Source organism: Chaetodon trifascialis, chromosome 11 (assembly GCF_039877785.1).
Source record: "Chaetodon trifascialis isolate fChaTrf1 chromosome 11, fChaTrf1.hap1, whole genome shotgun sequence".
Taxonomy (NCBI): domain Eukaryota; kingdom Metazoa; phylum Chordata; class Actinopteri; order Chaetodontiformes; family Chaetodontidae; genus Chaetodon; species Chaetodon trifascialis.
Genome location: NC_092066.1, coordinates 6,231,962 through 6,256,128, shown reverse-complemented (window position 1 = coordinate 6,256,128; position 24,167 = coordinate 6,231,962). Strand labels below are relative to the sequence as shown.

The 24,167-nt window shown below is 41.9% G+C and overlaps 2 protein-coding genes across 3 annotated transcripts; one reads left to right on the top strand and one right to left on the bottom strand.

The window, feature by feature from the left end:
• Window positions 1–9: 9 nt before the first annotated feature.
• acss2l (acyl-CoA synthetase short chain family member 2 like) lies at window positions 10–22,324 on the top strand. 2 transcript variants are annotated; one of them, XM_070974752.1, is made up of 20 exons: window positions 10–74; window positions 8,277–8,386; window positions 8,512–8,669; window positions 8,819–9,014; window positions 11,778–11,869; window positions 12,412–12,515; window positions 13,986–14,058; window positions 14,254–14,329; window positions 14,897–14,981; window positions 15,968–16,105; window positions 16,586–16,756; window positions 16,886–17,019; window positions 17,608–17,740; window positions 18,234–18,290; window positions 18,595–18,675; window positions 20,742–20,850; window positions 21,063–21,131; window positions 21,341–21,517; window positions 21,661–21,735; window positions 21,839–22,324. In XM_070974752.1, the coding sequence occupies exons 3-20, from the start codon at window positions 8,546–8,548 to the stop codon at window positions 21,964–21,966; spliced, it is 2,022 nt and encodes a 673-aa protein (XP_070830853.1). In that variant the 5' UTR covers window positions 10–74; window positions 8,277–8,386; window positions 8,512–8,545; the 3' UTR covers window positions 21,967–22,324. The 2 variants fall into 2 exon arrangements, with proteins under 2 accessions (XP_070830853.1, XP_070830851.1); XM_070974750.1 differs by lacking the exons at window positions 10–74; window positions 8,277–8,386 and having other exon boundaries at window positions 8,400–8,669.
• On the bottom strand, window positions 1,769–7,806 carry ndufv2 (NADH:ubiquinone oxidoreductase core subunit V2). Its single transcript, XM_070974758.1, has 8 exons — window positions 7,516–7,806; window positions 6,489–6,551; window positions 4,730–4,792; window positions 4,309–4,425; window positions 4,003–4,171; window positions 3,520–3,629; window positions 2,050–2,126; window positions 1,769–1,962 (listed from the first exon to the last, which is right to left on the bottom strand). Exons 1-8 carry the CDS (start codon window positions 7,555–7,557, stop codon window positions 1,869–1,871), a joined length of 735 nt encoding a protein of 244 aa, XP_070830859.1. The 5' UTR covers window positions 7,558–7,806; the 3' UTR covers window positions 1,769–1,868.
• Window positions 22,325–24,167: the final 1,843 nt, after the last annotated feature.

Sequence of the window (24,167 nt, the reverse complement as noted above, 5' to 3'; positions counted from 1 at the left end):
CCGAGAACAGTCACGTGACCCGTTGAGCCCCACCGAGCTTATAAGGTCTACGTCTGCTGGATAGACTGAGAAGGGTATGTGTCAAACGATTTAACTCTATCTTATCGACGCTGTGAGTAAATACGCACCTTTTATGTTGAGAATGTTCTCTGTGCTTTCACATTTCGTCAGCTAGTGGCGTGTAAGACATCTATCGATGGCTATTAGCGTGTGAATCTGGACTGAAGGGAATGGAGAGGGAGAGCAGTAATGGGCACTTGACGTCATCTTTTCCGCTGCTGTGTTGCGGTCAGTGGGAATTTTCTCGAAGATCACGGCTGAGGTTATCAGTGGAATGGCGGCTCCTTCTTTCTTGTGAGCATGGCTACAGAGTTTGGCCCCACTTTCTTTAGGAAACTCATCACGTAAATTTCACTTTTGGCCCGCCAACTCATTGTATCGGCCAGCCCTGACTTGGTTGCGCAGTGACATTTGCATCGCGCTGTGCGTTCCGCGCATGCGCCGTGATGCATCGTGTTGTATGTTGCAGAGCAGGCTTGAAAGTCGCAAGAGGAAGCCGGGGTGGGGGAGGGGCACCGGCTAGACACGAAAACGCCACCCGGGCGTGATGGAGATGACAGGAGCGGCTGTAGGAAGGGGGCTGTGTGTTGAGGGCATATAACAGCCTGACCGGATTACCCTTAAAAACACTGGTGGAAGTCTGTGGAACACGTGTAGGCTTAATTCAAATCTAAGATATCCTTAATTACATTTTGACTTGTTAAAGTGATAATTTAAGATACCAGTAATTACATTTTGGTTGGTAAGTTACTTCTGCCATTAAGTTGTAGCAACTAATTAATGATATCCAGTTTAGTTTATTAATTGTTGTTAATTGTAGACATCTTCATTAATCAAGACCACTTGACACACAAATAATTTAAGGTATCTCCAGTGTACTTCTAACTAGTGATTAATGTCTTTAGAAACAATTAATCAGTTACATCCTGTTACCCTTTCTGGATATTTGATACTGGGATGATCATCAAAAATGGAGTTGGGTAGTCCTAGATGAAAAGCAGAAAGCCCACCTGTGATCTGAGTTTGGTCAAACTAACGTGATAAAATAACATCATCACATTAGAAAATTCTGTCTGAAAACATTTATTTGGATATATTTTGGCTTTTTTGTGACCAAGTTTGTACTAAATGATTTCTGTTTTGGAAGGTGGACCAGTTTTCTAACATTTTATGTGGCACGATAAACGCAGGACTCTTTGAAATGTAGTTGTATGTTTATGCTGTTTGATTGATCGTCACATTGAACCCTTTATAAGCTCGGCAGAGAAGGCTGTCACTTAAGTAGCCTTAACAATGGAAACTGTAAGCTTCTTTTGTTTTAAAGCACAGTATTATGTGGTCAAGATAGGTTATACTTAAAATAAAATAGTATTTTCCTCCAACACTATATATTACAGAATGTTAATTGTAGTCCAGAGCAGAAAATTGCCAAACGTAACTGCATTAAATCTTTGAGACCATGAAAACACACAACAGAATCATTCTAGAAAATACCAGATTGTTAATGACCCCAGAAAATATCTACAAGATACATAGTTTCACGTCTGTGTACTGATACGTCGAGCTCTGTTGTCAAGTGGACCTAATGGATGCTCTAGTTGTCGTCATAGACCAAATTATAAATGTACAACCTGTACCATTAGATCTGCTTTCAGTTATTTTATCTTTCCTGTGTTAGATCCTGTAAGTGACACACTGAGGCCAAGAGCAGAGGTACATGAACAATTTATTTACACAGTATATTTTTAGTTAAACGTAATTATCAGCTTCAGGGACAAACTGATTTTGAAAACGATGGCTGAAAATGTCTACAGGTCCGCTCTTACACCGAAGCCTGGTCCTTTCGGAGGCTCTGTCAGAGAGGTCAATCCACCTGCAGGCTCACATGAAAAACGCCCGCTCCTGTAGAGAAAGGAAACGACAATATGTAATATCAGTGCATATACAATGTTTTGGTAAATATTACAAACAAATGTCATTGGTATGCACCTTGGCCCGGGTGGTGGGACTCTGCCTGCTTTAAGTTCATCAATAATGTCCTCAATGTCTTTAGGTGTGAGGTCCTCCTGGAAACAAGATGAAAGGAGAAATGAGGAGAAAGAATCTGTCTCGTGCTGGATTATTAAGATCTTAACAGTTACATTCACTCAGAGGGAGAGAGCAGGAAAGGGCAGTAGCCAATACTTCAAATCCAACTTTTGCAATACTGCAAGAAGCTTATGATGATTATAATTTATTTTAAGAAAGCAATAATGTTTCAGACATATGAAAGCAGGTTTTAACTCTCAAAATCAAAATGACTAGACTTGCTAAATAATAACCCTTTTAAAATTTCTAAATAACTGTGCTGTCAGGGATAAAATGTCACCTAAAATAATTCAGTCCAAAACTGAATTAGATATACTGTTTGTCAGTATGTTGCCTGATTTTTTTCTTTTATTTTTTAATTAGTTAATTAAGTTTTTTTTGTTCCTGGAAAAATTTATTATCCAGAATCAGTTCAAATCCACATCATTAAATAACTGTATGGTCTTCGTAAAGTCAGTGATGAAGAGGTTAAAACTGGATGACCAAAGCAGGTTTGCTTATGAAAGATTCCACACAACAGAATCACACAAGGTAGTGTTTTAACTCCTGATGAACATGTCATCTTCTCCAACGACACTCGCATTAAATAAGGCTCAGTTACTGCATGATCTTTATCTAAAAACAGCTGTGTTAATGCACATTAAGACTGACACGGACATTTAAATTGTGCCTGCTTTCCACATTTAGAAGCTGTAAACAACCTGTTCACAACCTGTACCATCTTGAAAAAACTAAATGCATGTAATCAATGACTGAATTAATCTAATACCCAGAAAGACTGCTCGGAGAGTGCTTATTACTCACATAAGATGCTAAACTGAGTACCACCTTACGTTTGCTGTTTACACTTTCTACCTTTTCTACCTCTAATGATCACACCTCAGCGATTTGAGGTGTTGTGAGAAATTCGTCCTTTTCTCAGTCCTATTTACTTTAATTGGGTCATTCACTTGTGCTCGGCTTGCAATAACTTAATTCCCCACGGCAGTTCAGTGCAGTATTAGTTGCAGATCATTTTAAACCACAAATCCAAAAATCAAGGATTTCATATTGCATCTGGCTCATAAGGCTGATCTTTTTCCAAACTGAGGTCATGGATGAGACAACACTGTTATTCCTGCCATATTATTATTAATTTAATGATTCTTTTTTTCATTTCCCCTCTGTGTTTTTTTTTCATTAGTTTTGAGCCTTGCAAGTGTCAACTGTACCACACCTGCACTGGCTTCCAAGGGAAAAAAAAGAAGCAGCTCTTGAAATGGGGCTGAGAGATGTATTCTCTGCAGACATGCTCATTTCAGGTTTTAACCTAATTTTGTTAATTTAGTTATGATACTGAAAACCATCCGCACAGAGTTGTCGAGCACTCACGTAATAGTTGTCATTGATCTGGACCATTGGCGCATTCACACAGGCGCCCAGGCATTCCACTTCTATTAGTGTGAACATCTTGTCTGCAGTAGTCTCTCCAACCTTGATGCCTGTGGAAAAACAAATAAAAGCGTGCTGATAAGCTGCAGATGATGTATAACTCAAGATGTGTTCCCTGACACTACACAGCAGTTACAGAATGTGTGCGTTATAGCAAAAAGTTTAACAAATATGGAGGTGGTCTATGAAATGCCACAGACTGAAGTCGGTTAGCAGTCATCTGGCTTGATTTCAATCTTCTATGTCTTCTTGTTTGCTGCTACAGCTCACTGTTGTTTGACTTGCAGAGACAACTGTATATTTACATGTTTGTTCCCAATTTCTGTTTATCTCAAATATACACAATAAAAAAAAGATTGTTTTCATCTGCGTTTTCATCTCTTAATTGGTGTCCCGCCGTAAAATGGAAACTCGCCCTCCTACCCAGTTTGTTTTGGATGGCCTCCAAGATGCTGTCTGAGTTGCACAGCATGCAGGGTGTTGTTGTGCAGATCTGAATGAAGTATTTTCCCACGGGTTGACGCAGGAACATTGTATAGAATGTTGCTACTTCATACACTCTCATTGGAGGGATTTCCAGCACCTCAGCGACCTAAATGAAGACAATTACAGACATTCAGAGAAGTCCCCGAATGTGACACATAAGGCATTGTGGATGTAAAACATTTAGCAGCCAATTTCATAAAAATGTTCAAAGTGGTATCACACAGCTGTAAAACATCACTGTGCCTTGTTCATGGCGGAGATGGGGAGCCATCCGTGTTGCCTCTGGGCTACATCCAACACTGGGATGGTGGCTGCTTGCTTGTGTCCAACAGGGTACATTGAAATGATCGCCTCAATCCTCTACAGGGCAAAAGAAGACATTTCACCACGATTGTGGAGTTGCTCAGGATGAGAATTACTGCATTCCTCTTTTGTACGTCAACAATATGACCAATTAAAACTATCATGTGATGCTCACAAAGCAGCACAAATATTTACAAGAGAAGCAGTTAAACTGGAATATGGATTGACCAGCTTTAAAGAGCAGAAGAAGAAAAGTTGAACCTAACAAAATAATCCTTGTGTTATCTTGGTGACAATGATCAGGTGCTGGTATTTTACAGTCCATTATAGTGGTAAATATCAACACAGACGTCAACCTCACCTTTTTGTTCTCCACAGTAAACTCAAAAGGAGTATCGGGGTTGTTTTCAGGAGTATCTCTGTGCTAGAACAGAAAGACCACAGTGTTAAAGGACTTTAACACCAAAGGTATCATTAGCCCCAGTCATCTTTGAGTAACATTTAGCAGCCAATTTACAGTCATCCTGTTCAGAAGATATTGATGTTGAGGTTGCTGCTTTGTATGAGTTTTTACTCCCAAACTACCACTTTCCTGTAACAGGCTGATGAGCAGTAGTATCTGATAAAACGTGAAGAACCTATCCTGCAAGCCCACAGGGGGAAACAGTTGCTGATATCAGGCTGTACAAAACCCCCAACAAAGATAACAATTATTTCTGCTTCTGCATACACTGCCCCCTTGTGAGCAGCAAACACACTTTGGCAATTAAGAAAAAGAACAGCTTTAAATTTAATGGTGTTTGAAGTTAAAGATGTCAAAAACAGCGTTAATGATTGAAGAGGACTGGTTCAAAGACAAACCAGCCACACTGAATTTTCCCCAATCACAGACCAAAAACATCTTTACCATCAAGGGACACTGAAACCATGGCATGTTTCCATTACATGAAAATATCACCGGTGATGTTTTTGTTGCAAAGCATGGCTCTAATGGGCTCCAAAGGCTGCTCCCATGATAAATTATGAGCTTTTGGAAAACGGAGGCCTTTGGGATTATTTCAGCAAAAATTGAAGCACAAACACTGCTGAGTTTGTATTGATCATATTTACACACCAGCTTTATTGGCTAATTAGTTCTGAAACAAATACAAATGATATGACTTGTAAATAAAAGGTAAATATGATGTATACAACTCAAATGATTTAAGTTTGTGGTTGTGAAAGATTTGTGTTTACTGGTATTATGCATTAATGCTTGAGTAAAACAGGCCTAATGCATAAAGAATAAATCAGATGTACAAATACTCCATCTCCTAAATATGGAATACAGAATGAAGCAAGGAAAGCTGGTTTTGATTCATCCCTGTTGTTTCATCAGGTTTCATGAGATCCCAGCCCCACATCTGTTTTCTGAAGATAAAATGTTGCAGTTGATTTCTGTTCGAACTGGTGGCTCAGTGTCTTCACTGCTTTCCATCACAATAGTCATCCCTGATTTAAAATTCAATTCAATTCAATTCCTTTATTAGTCCTGCGAGGGGAAATTCCAGTTTACAGCAGCACCAATAAAGTGGATAGAGTAGTGTAACAAGTGCATGCAAATTAAAAGCAAGTGTAAGAGTGGGATAAAATGAGAAAGCTTCGTCCTAAGAAATTGTAAATCGTATTTACAGACTGTTTTTACATGTTGGATTGCACAGATTATTGTACAAGATAATTCACAGATTACTTGGAGCAGTTCTTGTTGTGTAGTCTGACAGCTGCAGGAAGGAATGACCTGCGATACTGCTCCTTCACACACTTTGGATGTAGCATCCTGTCACTGATGGAGCTCCTCAGTGCAGTGAGTGTGTGTTGGAGGGGGTGGGAGACATTGACTGTCATGGAGGGGGTTGAAAAGCTTGAATGAAGTCCGAGAGAACTGAAAACCCCTAATGTCTCTGGCCCCAATGATCCATTAACTTAACCATTTATCTCACACATAGGGGGAAGCACACTGACAACATGATAATTAATTCTTACAATAATAAACTTTCTCTGCCGACAACATGATCATCAGCTCTTGAACAACAAACTCCTTGTGCACTGCTCTTAACTTTGGCAAAGAAACTGCAACTCACCACAAAGATGCCACCAGCTCCAGCGCGCACAGCAGACCGATGCAGATTCCTGACCTGCCTGGCCTGCAAACACAGAGAGAAAGAAGACTGCTAAAAAAAACCGTGGTAGTAAATGAAATGAACTTCCCTTGAGAAGGGCTTTAGTGGGTATGTCTTGTTTCATAGCTGAGAAGGACTATTAATGGAGAAACTAAATGGAAAAAGAATAACGGGTAATACTGTCAATGTCTCGACAGGACAATACAATTCTCAGGTCAATAAAGACAAAAATCGAACTGTTTTGGTCATACTATGTCACTCTTTACCTGTAAGAAGCCTTAAACATCACATCATGAGTTACCCGCACATAAACATATCTTGAGCGTGGCCGATTGATATTAGCTTCAAAGGTAGATGTCAATAATCCACACAATGTCAATGATCCAATGGTCGGAGATTAGTAGAAGTTAGATACTGGTGGAGTTGCATCTTTACTCATTACAGTAGTTGAAATACTGGAGTCATGAAATAGTATTAAGCTAAGCATTTGTTAAGCAATTGTATCATTGTCATCTAGTGAGTTTTCAGTAAAGCCAACCTCGCAATCCACAAAGTGTGGGGGAAAAGGCTTTTGGGACTGAGTACTGACACTGATTCAAATACTGCTTTGCCATGTCGTACAACTACAATATCCACTGACACACTCACACAAGCTAACCCGAGTTACGTGTTTTAATCAACTCACAGTTGCTCTGTGTGAAATCAGAGTGATAGTCATAGTCATACAACTTAGGAAATAAACTTAATTCTATTATGTAATTAATCACGTCGAGAGTAAATTTTCCTTTGCAAAGCTAATTTTGTCCAAAGATCACCTTGTTTGTCAGCAGAAAGCTAAAATAGCTAACATGCTAATGTTACCCAACGGTAGTTAGCTTAGCGGCCTGCAATGCTTGCCCTTGTGAAGAGTCATAGCTATTTCTCTCCTGATTATCAAAAATGGCATTGAAATTATTACTCAGAGCCATAAAGAATAGCACAATCTTACCGTCTGCGACACTGCAGAGCGAACAGCAGCAGACAAAAACATCTTGGGGCTTCAACTTTGGTCCCTGTGCGTTAGCAAATGGACGGGACTGCGGCAGCCGACATCAACAGAGGCGCTCACGCTCGATTAAGAGAGTCTTACGTGAGACGCAACGTCTGTCAGTTGCTGTCCAAGTGAATCGATCCCAGATTGAAATGTGAGCTCAAAAACAAACGATACCAGCAGCCATTTGGACATTTCCTCTGAGCTATGTTATGTAACCTGCACAGTAGTTCACGTTGCATGTTTACCAGCGTTTGCCAAGGACAAAACTTATTATGTATTATATTTCTCGTGTGCATTACGACATAGACTACAATAGTAATTTAAATAATAATAGTAATAATAATAATAATAATATTTTTTTTTACATTTTTAAAAGTAATGCCACGAAGTGCTTATCTTACGTACATACATACATATATGTACTTACGTGTACTTACGTACATACATACATATATATCTATATGTATGTACCTATATGTATGTACCTACAAAACACTTCAGGTGCTATTTCAAGAGCATTTAGTGACAAGGTCAAGAGGCTCAGGCATTTGCTTTTTTGTTTTTTTAATACAGTGTTTCTTCTCTCTCTCATCACCCTCCATGTCAAATATAAAACTCCCTGTGCCTGCCTGAATCCCTGGCATTCATCCTGCTGCACACGTCCTTCTCCTCCTCCACCTCCACCTCCTTGCTTGGAAAAATAATGCCACCACCAGGGCAGGGAGGGCTCATCCAATGAAAAAGTGGGAGTGCTGCGCCATGTCTGCTGATTGGCTGCTCTAGCCCTAAGCAGACATGGAGAGAGCCTGCAGCTCAGGGATTAGAGGTGGGTCTTATGCATGCTAAATTGTGTTGCTTCAGTGCAGAGGGCCTTGCTGTGTTCTTACCTTACCCAGGAGGATCCAGACAGATCAGCAGTGACTCCAGATTAACCCATATTCTGACCCTCAGATGATATAGGCCCGTCGACATCTGTCCTTTCACAATGGTTGTACCTGAATCTCAGGACAAAATGTACTACCCTCCTGATGACATGAAGAGAGATGCTCATGTGCCTGATTTCAACTCCTATCTGGCACTGTACAGGAAGTCTCTTGAGAATCCAGAAGGTAGGTCAAACACAACTGTATTTTTAGTGCACTGCTTGCAGTGTTTTCTTGCATTTTCCCTCCATCAGAGCCTTTCTGTATTCAGATTCTCTGTGTTTATCTGCTCTGTTTGCTGCCTGTAACACTGACATGAAGACACTTTGTTTCAGCTTTCTGGAAAGAGATTGCTGATGAGTTCTTTTGGAAGAAGCCAGCAACAGGGCCAATGATGCAGTACAACTTTGACGTGACAAAAGGGAACATTTATGTCAAATGCATGGAAGGGGCCAAAACCAACATGTGCTATAATGTCCTGGACAGGCTTGTGAAGGAGAGGAATCTCGGTGAAAAAGTTGCCTATTACTGGTAAGCAACAACGTCTGACTGGGATAAATGATGGCTTTGATGGGACACACTGCCTGCAGTTATGTCAGGTATTCCAGTCAACAGCAACTGTTGTTCCCCCTGAGCCAACCCATGTGCACCAAAGCAAACCTCAGCTAGCACAAGTGCTTCAGTGTTTCCACCCTCTGAATCAACAGAGAACATTTACTAGGATTTGTTGCCAACTATTCTCACATTTCATCTGGTTTTTGTACAACACTGTTTTACAATCTAACATTACAGCAATTTGTAGGAGTCATCTAAGTCTTGTGAAAACAAGATTTTGGTGTTTTATTACAATACAAAAGCTGACGTCGACTTAGATTTTGCCAGAATCTTCCAATATGAAAAATCCAATAAGATCCTAATGGATTGTTTGCAGAACGTGACTGTTTTCATTGGCTATGCTTTGGATGTAAACCCATAAATCTTCTCACAGAAGGCTTTGAAGCTTCTGACTTCACTTGAAATTACTTTTTAACTTACAGTAACGTGCTGCTTACAGTCGAGTCTCACATCCTCGACTACCCACCATAGATGTTTTATGATGCTTTGAGTTGATATTATGACACATCTTCGCTCTGTCAAATGAAGAGGCTTCGCAAACAAGAAATAGTGGTGCAAGCTCAGCAGCAATAGGGGTTCAATGGAACTGGGTACAGTGGCAACCAGCCATCACCCATACAAGTGTCTGAACACTGTTTGGATTACATAAAGCACTTGTATAATGTATCTGCTCCAGTGTTTGCCATGCCATTTTCTGCACACCATGGGAGGAGGATGTAGTCTGTGTCAGCTGTGTTATGACCATGTTTATATTCAAGTTATCAGTAACCAGATGGTTTGGCGTCATCTGTTAAACATTTACATGACTCACACCTTGACCAAATAGCACTTATAAAATCTAAAATGGTACAACGCTGCAAAAAATAAGACACCAGAAAGTATTTAAAAGTAAAATGTCGGTCATTTTGTTTGACCTTACATCTATTATTTGCAGCTACTATAATCTACTGTCATCTAATGTCAGTGCTCAACAACAAGTGGTTGTTGTGGGTTCTATAGTCCTGATTCCAAAAACGTTGAGATGCCGTGTAAAATACAAACAAAACAACATTTTACAGGTAAACAGGTTCATTGGTAACAGGTGATAGTATCATGACTGGGTATGAAAGGGGTATCTTTGAAGGTTCAGTCCTTCACAAGTGAGGATGGAGCGAGGTTTACCACTTTGTAGACACATGAGTAGATGAGGAATAAAAACGGTTGTCAGAAACACAGTTTGCAAATGATTGCATTCTGTTTTTATTTACATTTCCCACAGTGTCGCAACTTTTTGGAAACTGAAATGAATCAAATGCAGACTAAAAGAAAAATGAAGTTGAGAAAATGGAAGAGCATAATAAACAAAAGACTGAAATTCATGTTGCTTATACAAACACTGCACAAAGTCCAAAGGCAGTGGTAAGCATTCAGTGTATTTGGAGCTTTGATTTATAAGTATTAAGTGTGGACTGGAGTCTGAGATATTCTGGAATTTTTTCAAGATGTCTGCAGCACATCAGCTAAAAGCAGCTTCACCATGTTTGGATTTTATGGATTGGTGGATTGATACTGTACCTGCAGTGTTCTGCCTATAAATCATTGATTTAATATAAATCATTTGGTGATTTATAACTGTTGTATTAGTCAAATATATTTGGTCATTCACTGCAGAGATTTTGAGAACTGGAGTAATGTGCTAAGCTTTCTTGATCTTTGTTAGATCTTAAGCAGCAGCAGACAGCTGTCAAGGAGGATTTTTAGAAAAACCTGAGAAAATCCTATTAGAGCAATCCAGTCTACCAGAGATAAAGACTTGGATTAGTTTTCCTAAATCTTGTTTGTAAATACAATCTCTAATTCATGCTATATTTTAATGTGATAACAGGCTGCTCTGTTTTTGTCCCAGCAGGGCCATTAAAATTAAGGTCTGAATAAGTTTTCTCAGTTACGTTTTAGTATTCAGCAGCAGACAATAACAACTTTCAGTCATCTCTAGCAGCACACATAAAAAAGTAGAAAACCAGTTTTATCCTCAATTAAATGTAGGAGCAACACATCTAATCCTTGCTTTTCTGGATGCACATTCAGAGCTAAAGGAAGCATTTCAAACTGGAGTGAGAGCGTTCCAAGGATTGAACCCTGTGGAACTCCACATTTGATTTGTTTTGCGCTGCTAAAGATTAGCAAATTAACACAAAGCACTAGATAAAATTGTTCATATGTTGACATTGTCTAGAGCAGTACAGAGCTCTTTAGCACTACTGTTGGATCATCAGTGCACTTAATCAATAGCTGTTTCATCACTGTAATGATTCATTTCACCACTGTCAGTCTGGAGATAAAGCTGATGTCAGGTTGTTGTAATGTTTTGGCCTCTATCCCGCACCAGAGGCCTACCATGCTGTCTGTTGGCCTGTAAAACATTGTGAGACATAGTTTTCCAAACAACTGTACTGACAAACATCCAAACCTAATATAGACCCAGCAAAAATGGGAACAGGTTATCTCCCCCGTGAACTCATAGAGCTTACTGAGAAGGTTATTTTGCAGTAAAGAGTCTGGGAGGTTTCTGTGTCTGTAATGAATTTACTGAAAGGCCAAACCCCTCTTACAGACAGAGCTTCACACCATCTCAGACAGATTTTGCATTACAATAACAGATTTGGATTGTGTTTCTCCTCCTGTGTGTCATCTTCTCAGGGAGGGGAACTCACCTGACCACCACCAGGCCATCACCTACCACCAGCTGCTGAGCCAGGTCTGCCGCTGTGCTAATGCTCTCAAGCAAATGGGTGAGAAGTTCAAAATCTTACATGTAAACATTATTGCCTAAATATGAACTGCCTAATGGCAAAAAAATAGAGTTGCATGATCATTAGAAATTATCTGTTGTCAAACTCATTGCATAATTCCAATGTGTTTTAGCTTGTGGATTCATGAGGGGCAAAAAGACAATAAGCACCTCAAAAAGAGTCTGAAACATTAGCATTTTATTTTCATGTAAACTGTAGTCTATATTTCAAGTATACAGCTTCATAGATATAAAAGCATCATCTAAAATCTTTCAAACATTGTGAAATTACAAGAACAAATATTGGCATTGTCATTTGGCTCATAACCAACATGGTGCAACTCACCAGATATGGCTCTATGCCCTGCCTGCCCAGCATGCCCAGTGTACGTGTTACATATCAGACATACAGTACAGTATCTGGTCCACATCCAACATACTTAAACTCACCTTAAAGCTACATTGCTATTGCTAGTTTGAGTTAAGAAGTAACCTAAACCTTGCCCAAATGAAAACCTTAAGTCTGCGTTTTCTTTGTTCAAGGTGTAAAAAAGGGAGACAGGGTGTCCATCTACCTTCCCATGATCCCAGAGCTTGTCTACACTATGTTGGCCTGTGCAAGGATAGGAGCTGTTCACTCCATTGTGGTAAGCAGCATGATGAACAGCCTCTTTCATGATGCAAATGATGTTCAGCCTCTGTTTCACCCATTTTGGGGAAGCAGATGAGCAGGGTTTGCTACAAACGCAGCATTATTTAATGTCTGCACGTTAAAGAATCCAGGATTTCTTGCAGAGACAGTCATCATGCAGGTTAGCGGTATTGCTAGCATTTGCTGCGTTGACCCTATTTCATGCAGAGAACATCAGCTGAACTTAGGCTCCTGCTTCAGTTGGTCCTGACTGCTCTGCTCCTGCAGTTATCAGCTGCTCCCTGTGTGAACACAGCGCTGGCAGCACCTGCACTCAATATATGGGTCAGACATTTACTGGCTGTATCCAGCTTGGGAAGGCATCAGAGTCAGTGCAGTTTTGCAAGCAAGCAAACGCTATTTTAGCTTTTTAACCTTCCACGCCTGTGCAAAGGTTAGCAGCCTTGTTAAAAATATCTCCAGGTTGCTCCAAGGTGGATTTTTTATGGCTTGCAAAGGCCTGTTTCTGGAAGGCTTAAGAATCAGCGACCTTGTCTGTGCTCCCCCAATGCTGCAAATTTTCCATCCATGAGTTTTTATTGTATTTGACATGAACATCGGTTAGCAACATGAGGATCTTTGGGGTAGCGCCAGCTTTTTGGATTCTCATGTGACCATTAATATTAATCGTAAATTAGGTTGGCATGAAATTAAATCATAGATGGAGCCAGGCAGGACAGCCAGTGCCACTCATGCAGTGACATTTTGCTGAGTCCAGAGTCGTCAGTGACCTGATTCATAATGCTGTCATCAACACTGAAACTTTATGCTCTGTGAACCATTAACCTTCAGCAGAACGCAACTGTCTGGCAGGAGATGATCATACACAAGATTAGATATAAATGTCTGGTTCATTATGTAACACTAAACAAGGTGACATTACACGGTAATGAGGAGGAACAGCATGCATTAGACCGTCTGTTTGCTCTTTAAGCTGAGACTGTGTAACGTCTACAGCCACAAGCAACAATTAAGACATAATGGAAGCTAAAACACAACTGGCTTATTATCGACAGTTACACAACAGCACACATAAGCTAAATTTGAGCAAACACTGAGCTAAAGGTTCAGCTTTAATCGAATGTGAAAACCTAAAGCTTCTGAAGTACATTTTGTTGCTACTTGGGGCTTTTTTTGTTGCGTTTTTGGAAATGCAACAACATTGATGACATGGCGTCTGACATGAACAGTCTGATTGCACTCACCTTTGATTTTACCTCCAAATAAAGTGGTTTAAATAATTTGCCTAATCTTTTAGTTTGTTTCTTGGCACATTGCACTTTGCTGTGTGTCACCCATGTTGCCAGGTTCCCAATGTTGGACAAAACTATGTCAATAAGACTCAGTGGTCATGAACCAGAATCACCCTTTAGAGATTAGAAATGCTACGACATCTCATTTTCTGTCTTGTCTTTCTCCTGTTCAGTTTGCAGGTTTCTCCTCTGAGTCGCTGTGTGAGAGGATCATGGACGCCCAGAGCAGCGTCCTCGTGACAGCAGGTGGGTCCAGAAACCAACACAGCAACACCACAATGTGATGTGTTGCAGCACTCAGAGGCTGTAAAGATGGTTTTCAAGTTGTAAAGTGACTCAGTGTTTAAATATCTTCTCCCTGCTGGTTCGTAGACATCATCATCTGTCTCTCCATCCACTCGTCCCTCATTGTCTCTCCCTCCATTTATTTCTAATATACAGATGGTGTTTATAGAGGAGAGAAGCTGATCAACCTGAAACAGATTGCAGATGAAGCTCTGGAGAGGTGCCGGGAAAAGTAGGTCCTGCTCACAAGGCCAACAGTGTCTCGCTTCTCAACAACCGCCCTTGTTTACACTAGCTGCTGGTGATGGGACCCTGTCATATGAGTTACTGAACACACACACACATACAGGCGTGGCAAAGCCCTATCAGCTGTTATCAGGGAGGATGAGGACGCACACTGCCCAGTTTACACATTATGGGGCTGCCGGGCAACAGAGGCCACTCTGATTCATCAGGGAAGCCCAAGCTGCTCGTCCCCCCTGGCAACATGAGCCTGAGAGGGATGTGAGCTGAGAAACACAGCATGCTGGGAATGGTTATCCGGGGTGGGGGGTGGCAGAGTGTCAGGGGTGTGGATATGTTTAGGGTTATCATCTCAAAATAACCTGTACAGTGATATTTACTGTCATACCGAAGCCTCATGTGACAAAACAAAGTTTCCCTGGAAGTACTGAACCCAAACCTCTGTTTACTACAAGCATGCCACTGGTACCTTTTCTGTAGAGTTTTTCCTCATACGAAGGGTCAGGGGACAGAGGGGTTTTACTCCGTGTCACACCTTTTTTCCATTTCTTCACAGAGCATCATCAAGTGTCACGAAATGCCTCGTCGTCAAGCACCACGCACTGAGGACGAAAAGCGGAGCTGCAAGCAACAAACTACAGGTAGATACGACAGCATCTGTGACCAGTGGTCTGATATAATGTTCAGATAAAGGTATAAAAACTCTGCAGTAGCACAGTGCAGAAGTACAGAGCTCTGATTGTCAGCTCCAGCGTCACCTTAGTAGAAAATACAGAGTGAATGCAGTTTTCTGTGGGCTGTTTTTCTTCGCTCGTGAAAAGGGACCTTTTGGAGATAAATAGGTTTCACACAACAACAAGGAAAATATAAAATAAACATGTAAAAACAGTCTTTGTTTAAATGAGTCATTCTTTCTGTCTGTCTGTAGAAATCTATGTATTAAAGAACAGACAAGAGTCGCTGCTGCAAAACTAGAGGTTAAAAATCAGGTTTGGCCCTTTTTTAAGGCTGTTACTGTTTTCCTTAATTTCTCCTAGCATCATGATTAAACTATCACTGTTCAGCGAATAAAGAGTCTGACTGATGTTTTCATGAGCCAATCTTAGAGCCTCTCAGGGCGTCGCACTGAAAGGTGCACATGGTTAAGTCCTCTCCCGCAGTCGGGTGGACAAAAATAGTTTGCCTCCACAGAAAAGACTCCCAAGGCGGCACCACTCTGACACAGATGCTGAAGACTTCAGGTGAACTTTGAAGAAATCATGTCTTTAAAAACGAAAGTAAAATCAAGCTAGAAACGGGGAAAAGAAGGAAAACAATCAGAGGGAAAGCAGCCGATGACCAAGTTCTTCTAAATGCAGATGAACGAGGTCCTTGTTTTTGTGCTACTCCACTTTCCACAGACCATCCAATAAAATTTCTCCTGAGGCTAACACAGGAAAAGAACATCACCAAAAAACACGTCTTCCAATTTAGGATTCAGAATATGCCTCCAGGGGGCACAGTGAATTACAGCGGGTGCAGAATTGACATGGTGTGTTGCTATCTGAGCTTTTGGTGCATGGCGTGCATAGATGTAATGAGGGTTTTTATGTGTTTCATTTGTTCCATGTTGCTCTGGCGCGTTCAGACCCCCTGGGACGCAGAGTGCGATGTGTGGTGGGATGAGGTGATGAGACACTCTCCTGAAGAGTGCGAGCCCGAGTGGCTAGACGCTGAGGACCCTCTGTTTATCCTCTACACCAGCGGCTCCACCGGCAAACCCAAGGTAAGACACAGCCGTAGGCAGAAACCCGTTTTATAGTAGCTGAGCAAAAGAAAACAAAAAAAACGGTCCTATAAATCACAGCGTCTATTTTCTACTCTGATAAGCCTGTAATGGTGTTAACCATGCTGGCTTTTACATAATCTGCTGTCTCTGCTGTGAAATAGTGAGGATTGATGGGTTTCTAATGCTAAGAGGCATAAATGCAACCCTGGAAAGTTAGAAGCGCCGTAATTGCATATGTGTTTTGTATTTTGTGTGTATTATGGGAAATGTTATTATTACATAAAACACAGGGCTCAGAGCATCAGATGGCATGAAATCAGCCCCGTCACACACACACACACACACACACACACACACACACACACACACACACACACACACGCATGCATGTCTCTTCTGCCAGCACCCTTATTTTTGCTGTCTTTGTGTTGACCATTTACTTCCTCGCTCATGTTCCTGTCCTCGTGTGCGGTACAGGGTGTCCTCCACACTGTTGCAGGGTATCTGCTCTACACATCGCTGACCTTCAAATACGTTTTTGATCATCACCATGACGACGTCTACTGGTGCACGGCCGACATCGGCTGGATCACCGGCCACTCCTACATCACCTACGGCCCCCTTGCGAATGGCGCCACAAGTGTCCTGGTGAGTCTGAAAGAGACTTTATTCCTTTTTTTTCATTACAAATCACCACAGTGCCATTGGATGACATGTTTAGCACAGAGGCCCCGCGGCATGACAAACCATGACGGTGTTTTTCACTCTTTTCTCCAGTTTGAAGGTATTCCCGTCCACCCTCATGTCGGCCGGTTCTGGGAGGTTATTGAAAAGTACAAAGTGACCAAGTTTTACACGGCTCCCACGGCCATCCGCCTGCTGATGAAGTACGGACGGGAACCGCTGCAGAAGTAAGAGAAATCCTGATTTTCCAGAAGCTACAGCCGGAGTTTCAAAACACGGCTCGACCTGATAGGTGGTCCGAGTGCGTTTTTAAAACGGTTTCCCAGATTTCATATGGAAATCTCCAGCTTTAATTTCGAAAGCCTCCTCTGGTTTCACTTCTTATGCAACAGAGTCCTCGGTGGTGAGGTGAAGAAATCAAACTGTATGAATAATGATGATGATTCAGTGTGAACATGCCTTGTTTTCCCTTATTCAACACAACCCCCATTGAAACCACAGGTTGTCGTTTTTCCACCTCAGGTCTTCAACAAGTTGTGTTAGTCAATGAGTTTTAGAGGTAGTGCCTGGCACCTCCGGACAGAGCTAACAAAACGCCAAAGGAAGTAAAAGATTGATATCTAAGTTATTCAACCAGTTCGCCTCACTGAGATCAAAATCTCTTTTACATGAGGCCTGAGTACCATAGTCAGAGAGCCACACAACCAGCAAACAAAAACAACACATATATGACAAACAACCAACAATCCAAGCACAAATACAGGAGTCATAGAAAGTTAGAGCATATCTGAAGGTTTCTCTCCTTCCTCTACCAGGCATGACCTCTCCAGCCTGAGGATTCTGGGTACTGTTGGTGAGCCGATCAACCCGGAGGCGTGGCTGTGGTACCACGAGGCCGTCGGTCAGGGCAGATGTCCCGTGGTCGACACTTTCTGGCAGACAGAGACCGTAAGCGCCGGCCATCTGCCTGCAATTAACGCACACCTCAGCTGGTCGTAAGTTAGATTTCAGGAGTCCAGATGTCAGGATGGGACGAGCGTTTCAGTTAGACTCCAGTAAAATCAAAGACGACTGCAGAAGCAACAAGGCCTCATGCTGTTGTTTGTGGTTTGCACAGCGGAGAGTGAACGGATCTCACAGCCTTGAACTGAATATTAGAGACAGCGGAGCAGCTCCATCGAGTTCAGTCCAACAAGAAACCACATTCAGTTGTTTTTAGTGCTTTATCAATACACAAATCCACCCAACAACTCCAAAAATGAAGCTCTGCATTGCTCTGACCTGATAATATGATGTTTTTCATTAACATTAATAATCGTTTTTCTTTTTATCATTGTTCCGCATGCTTATAAATGATGTAAATAGAGTGACTTTGTAGCACCTGTGGCATATTTACGGCAATGTTTAACCTATAATAGGAGTTTGCTGTATTTCTCTACAGGGCGGCCATGTTTTGACTCCTCTTCCTGCTGCCACGCCGCTGAAACCAGGCTCTGCTGTAAGTGACAACACCTCCTTCAACACTGGTTACGTCACACTCTGACATGTTTATGTAAATGTAAAACACGCCCTTATATGAGCTTCATCTATACATGCCCATACGGCAGCGTTTGACCTCTGTGTGTGAAAACAGATCCATCAGTACGTTGAATTAAACCAAAGCAGGAGCCTGTTTTTGTTTTCATTTGGCTTTTCCTCGTGGAGATTATGATCCAGGTTATGATGTGAAAGAGACGCTGTCGCCATGCAGGAGCCGCTTAATGAAAAAACACAGCTATCTGACATTAAATCTCATGTTTCAGACGTTTCCTTTCTTCGGGGTCGAGCCCACGATCCTCAGCGAGCACGGAGAGGAGCTGGAAGGCGAGGCTGAGGGTTATCTCGTAAGTTTCAATTCAGCTCTGCAGAACTTTATTTATCCCTGGAAGACAACTGTATGCAGCAGCTCGCCACCCAGATCTACAGATACTGCACCGTAGACCCGAGAGCAAGAAGAATAATCAGCGTTCAAAGGCTATAAGCTTAAAAAAACTGTATGTGGAACTAGTTATGAACAACTTTAAGTAAGAAGTTCACCTTAACGCCTCAGTTTTATTTTCTGTTTCATTCTTATCCTTCATATCCTTTATTCAGTTTATTGCTAATTATGGATGTGATTGTACTACTACTACTACTACTACTACTACTACCATAAATTCTTATCTGCTTATTCCCCTCTTTTGCATATTTTATGGCATTGTCTGAATCTGTGCTCGCTTGATTTGTTTTAACTGTAGTTCTGAATTGTTTTAATCATGATTTTCCCTTGTAAAGCACTTTGTAGGGCTGATAAATTAAGTTTATTATAAGGTTTATTATTATTAATAGTAGCAGTAATGCTTCTTTTTTTTTTTTTAACACTTTTATTTTTTTGTTTTTACCATAAGACAACACACAAACGAACAAACAAAAGAGGTCTGGGACAATACGTGATAGAATCTATAGGTAAAATAAAAAGGGAAAACAGTCACAGATACATATTATCAAGTTCAAGAAGTGTCCAGGAGATACAGCAGTCACTCATTGTCTATTTGGTAACAACAGTCCCACTTGTTCCACAATATATCTCCCTTCTCTTTTTGTAGTCGGAGGTTAAAAGTCATTTTCTCCATCAGACGGATAGAGTTGATCACACCGGTAAGGGGGCTCTTTTGAAGCCAGCATTTAGTTATTGTTTTCTTACTGGCCACAGTAAATATCTTCAGGAGATATCTGTCGCTTTTACAGAGGTCTTGGGGGATGCGCCCAAGGCACAGCACATTGAAAGAGAGGCCAATGTCCAGGTCCAGGATTTTTAATATCAAGCTACTCACTCCCCTCCAAAAGGGCTGAACCCGCGGGCACAGCCAGAAGATATGCGCATGATCTGCCCTATCAGAACCACATTCCCTCCAGCAAAAGTGTTGTATCCCACTTGATTTTGATTTTTGGTAAGGGGTAATAAAAAAACAAATCAAAACTTTCCAGTAGAAGTCTCTCCAGAAGAATAAACTTGTAGTAGTAGACCGGGTTCCCCAAGCATTGCTCCACATATCCTCAGTTATTGCAATGTTTAATTCCTTTTCCCAGCGTTCCTTTATATAACCTGTTGAAGATTTATTCATCGAAATAAAAGCCTTGTATAGGTTACCCACGATGCCTTTGATGTTCTTTAAGTTATAAGCATCAATAAATACCCCAATTATTTTGGAGTGCTCCAGAGAGTCATTACTCCTGACTTCTCTTAGAGAAAAGTTGCGGATCTGTAGGCACCGAAAGAAATCTCCTTTGTCCAGCTCATAAGTCCGACATATGTCCTCGATGTCATTAAAGTTCCCATTTGTTACTATCCGACACAAAGAGGTTATGCCCTGTCCGGCCATCCTTCTGTATCTATGGTCCAGTAGAGCTGGAATGAAGTGCGGGTTGTATGCGGGCCAGCACAGCAGCTTCATCTCTCTGTGGAGGTTAAATCTCTTGACCACTTGTAGCCACAGATTCACTGAAAAAGCAACCCACTGATTGTGGAGCTGGAGAACTTCACTTATTCTAGTGAGGCATCCCAGTGCCGACTGTATAGGTATGTCCATTAATGACAACTCAATCTCTTTCCATTTTGCTTCATAAGCTGGATTACACCAGCACCATAGGGGCCTCAGTTGAGCTGACAAATAGTAATCCCTAAGACAAGGCAGAGCCATGCCCCCCCCCCCCCCCCCCCCAGGCAGCTGTAATGTTGAGTATTTAACCCTGGGCCTTTTCTTGTTCCAAATAAATCTAGATAAATGCCGATCCCATGCCCTAAACTGTTTCAAAGGTACTTCGACTGGAAGTGCTGTGAACAGGTATAATAATCTTGGGAGGATGTTCATTTTTATAGTCCTTATTCTGCTAGCAGTAATGCTTCTTGTGTTTTCTCTGTGTTTCTCAGGTATTCAAGAGGCCCTGGCCTGGAATAATGCGCACTGTGTACAGAAGCCACGAACGCTTCGAGAACACCTACTTCAAGAAATTTCCTGGTTTCTATGTAACTGGTGATGGTAAGCCACAAAAATAATATCTGCTGTCTGGCCAATCAGGAATGACAGAAAGTCAAGTTCAGATTGTAAATCACTGTGGATTAAGCAAGAGTCTAAATACCAAACACACATGTTGATTTCTCACTAAAATACCGGAGAGCCTCTGGAGGGGAGAGAAAAGATGCTGTAAAAACTCTTTTGGAGGTTATGCAACTTGTTTTCTCCTCTCTCAGGCTGCAGGCGGGATAAAGACGGCTATTACTGGATCACAGGACGAATAGACGACATGCTGAATGTGTCAGGTACTGTACTGCCTCAGCTGCTTCTGTAAAAAGGTTATTACAGTACCAAACTCTTCACTCTGTTATGCAATATTCCAACAATAACTTAATATCACATCATCACTCGCAGCCTCAGCGCATCCTTCCCTCCCCAGAAACCTTCAGTTTATTCATCTCTCACATGATTATGTTTCGTCTGTCATGACTTTGTACCTTCTGGCGTCTCTCAGGCCACCTGATGAGCACAGCGGAGGTGGAGGCGGCTCTGACGGAGCACTCGGCCGTGGCGGAGGCTGCGGTGGTGAGTCGGCCTCACAAGGTGAAGGGCGAGTGTCTTTACTGCTTCGTCAGCCTCAAGAGCAGCAGGGAGTTCAACCACACGCTGGTGGGGGAGCTCAAGACTCTGGGTGAGGCTCCCACAGGCGAGGGTTACATCAATAAAAAAACCTGCTGTAATTACAGGCTTCATGATACACTTTTAAGCTGTATTTATGCTCATAAAAATGTAGGTAATTGATCCTTATTCCTCTTTTCTGTATTCTTCTTCCAGTGAGAGAGAAAATTGGACCAATCGCCACACCGGACTTCATTCAAAATGCTCCTGCGCTCCCGAAAACTCGTTCAGGTAACAGCTCGACACCTGTTTAAGCCGACACCTCCTCCTCTGCTCTCCTCCTCCCTAACCTCTCCTCCTCCTCCTCCTCTTCCTCCGAATCGTATCCCTTCAGGGAAGATCATGAGGCGAATCCTCCGGCAGATCGCCCGCAACGAGAAGGACCTGGGCGACCTTTCAACCCTGGCCGACCCGAAGGTGGTGGAGGTGCTGTTCAGCCAGAGGTGTGAAGCTGCAGCCTGAACAGACACCTCACCCCACACAGATGAAGGCCTTCACACACTGCTGGTCCTGGATCAGTGATTGTGTGCACTCTTTGGGACTGAATGAAGGGGCTGGGATGAGAAAATCACACCACTGACATTGAGATGTTTAAATTTGTTGTTTAATGTGGAGAAATGAAAGTGAAAATCTGTTGTTGCTGTTTGAGCCAAAATGGGCCAAAAAATGTATTTTATATTCTGTTAGAAGTCTCTTAGCTCCATGTCTCACATGGAAAATCTTGGCATTTAAAAGTCGGCTTGTGTTCGAATGACCACTGATGTATATTTTCAATCTGTGCTGCATTTCTATGACCTGAGAATAAAGTGTTTAATCTGTTTTCTGTCCTTTTACCTCCAAGCTCAGCAGCTGATCGTCGCCCTCATGTGGCAGGAATCGTCCTCTGCAGCTGCTATCAGATGCTTTACTGTAAAAGCCTTCTTGCTCTCCTGCTAAGGCTTTCTGCCTTTTGTCTTTTACGCACACAGACACACACACGCCTTTGATGATGTGAAGTGCAGCAGGGAGCAGCGATTATGGGGGACAGGCAGATTGAGAGAAAAGAGAGGGCTGTTTTATCTTTAGTGCACTGGATTCTTTTGAAATGACAAGCATCAGCGGTCTTAAAAAAAGGAAAGACGGAACAATAATCTGTTTTTTAAGAGATTAGAGTTCAGCAGGTTGTTATGAAAGTGGCTCAGAGAGACCGCTCTCATCTCTTTCTGTTAATGTCAGGTCGTTTACAGTGTGTGGACTTTCTCTGGTGTCTCCATGTCACACACAGCGATGTGTGTGTGTGTGTGTGTGTGTGTGTGTGTGTGTGTGTGTGTGTGTGTGTAGGTGGGGTGTACGAGGAGAAAAGAGCCCAGAGACACAGCGATGGGCAACGTGACATCATCACCCCCAGCAGCAGAGGAGTGGTTACCATGGTAACCTCTTCATTCCACCCCCCAACCACCACCACCACCACACCGTCATCGCCCCCTCAACCCTCCTTCTTCCTCTGACCACAACAGCAGTCTGCAGATGTTTTGTAACCCGACAGCACACACACACACACACACACACACACACACACACACACACACACACGTGCACGTGCACGTGCGCGTTGTGTTTTTATCACTTGTGGGCACATTACATAGACTTAGATTAATTTCCTGGAGCCTTACCCTAAGCCTTACCTAACCCTAACCCTAACCCTAACCATAACCACTATTTGCCTATCCCTAACCCTGTACCTACCCTAACCTAACCCGTAACCCTGTCCTCAGTCTGCACCCTAAAATTTAATGGTTTACGTTAAGGGACCTGCATTTTGTCCCCATAAGGGAAGTGAGTCCCCACAATGTGACTGTGTAAACAGATTTTTGTCACACACACACACACACACACACACACACACACACACACACACACACACACAGTCATGTATACATAATTTAGTGGGACATTACATAGACTTGGAGACTTACCCTAACCATGACTTGCCTAAACCTAAGCCCAGTCTTCATCCTAAAATTTAATGCTCTACATTATGGGGACCTGTGTTTTGTCCCCCCAGTGTGACAGATGTATGTCCCCATAATGTAATGAGTAATACATGGGCACACACACACACACACACACACACACACACATGAAGGAACGTGCCAACATTTCCTGCATTTCTTGACCTTCTTTCTGTGAATTAAACCAACCAAACCAACCAACCAAAAAAATAAATAAATAAAAAATCCCAAATTGGGATCAATAAAGAAGCCATCTAAGTCATCTAACACTTTGGTGAATATTGTTTTGTTTTTTTTTCCCCCATTGTTTTTATTGGAGTTTTTGTTTCCATTCAACAAAACAAACAGTGTCTACAAAAACTAGACACACAACAAAACAAACACAGAACAAATACGACAGCTCTTACATGAGAGATGAACATTAAGCGTAATACAAGAGTGACACAAGAGGTGGTGGATCAGTCTCACAGTGGATCAGTCTCACAGTGGATCAGTCTCACAGCACACAAATGTCGCTCACAGCAGTCCTTTCAATAGGATGGAGGAGAGGTCCAGTCTGATATAGTCTGTTGAACTGATCTACACTGTGATGTATGACGTTGGTAGATATTCTAGGGGGATCAGTTCAAAAATTATTTTATGCCAACCACAGACAGAGGGAACCTTGTCACT

Excerpts from the sequence above, each read along its gene's own strand:
- acss2l (XM_070974752.1), top strand. The coding sequence starts at position 8,546 with ATGGTTGTACCTGAATCTCAGGACAAAATGTACTACCCTCCTGATGAC. Across the intron at positions 17,741-18,233 it reads CTTTCTGGCAGACAGAGACC|GGCGGCCATGTTTTGACTCC; the intron begins GTAAGCGCCGGC and ends ATTTCTCTACAG. Across the intron at positions 21,518-21,660 it reads GGGGGAGCTCAAGACTCTGG|TGAGAGAGAAAATTGGACCA; the intron begins GTGAGGCTCCCA and ends TTCTTCTTCCAG.
- ndufv2 (XM_070974758.1), bottom strand. The coding sequence starts at position 7,557 with ATGTTTTTGTCTGCTGCTGTTCGCTCTGCAGTGTCGCAGACG. Across the intron at positions 4,793-6,488 it reads GAGCTGGTGGCATCTTTGTG|CACAGAGATACTCCTGAAAA; the intron begins GTGAGTTGCAGT and ends TTTCTGTTCTAG. Across the intron at positions 1,963-2,049 it reads GTCCCACCACCCGGGCCAAG|GAGCGGGCGTTTTTCATGTG; the intron begins GTGCATACCAAT and ends CTTTCTCTACAG.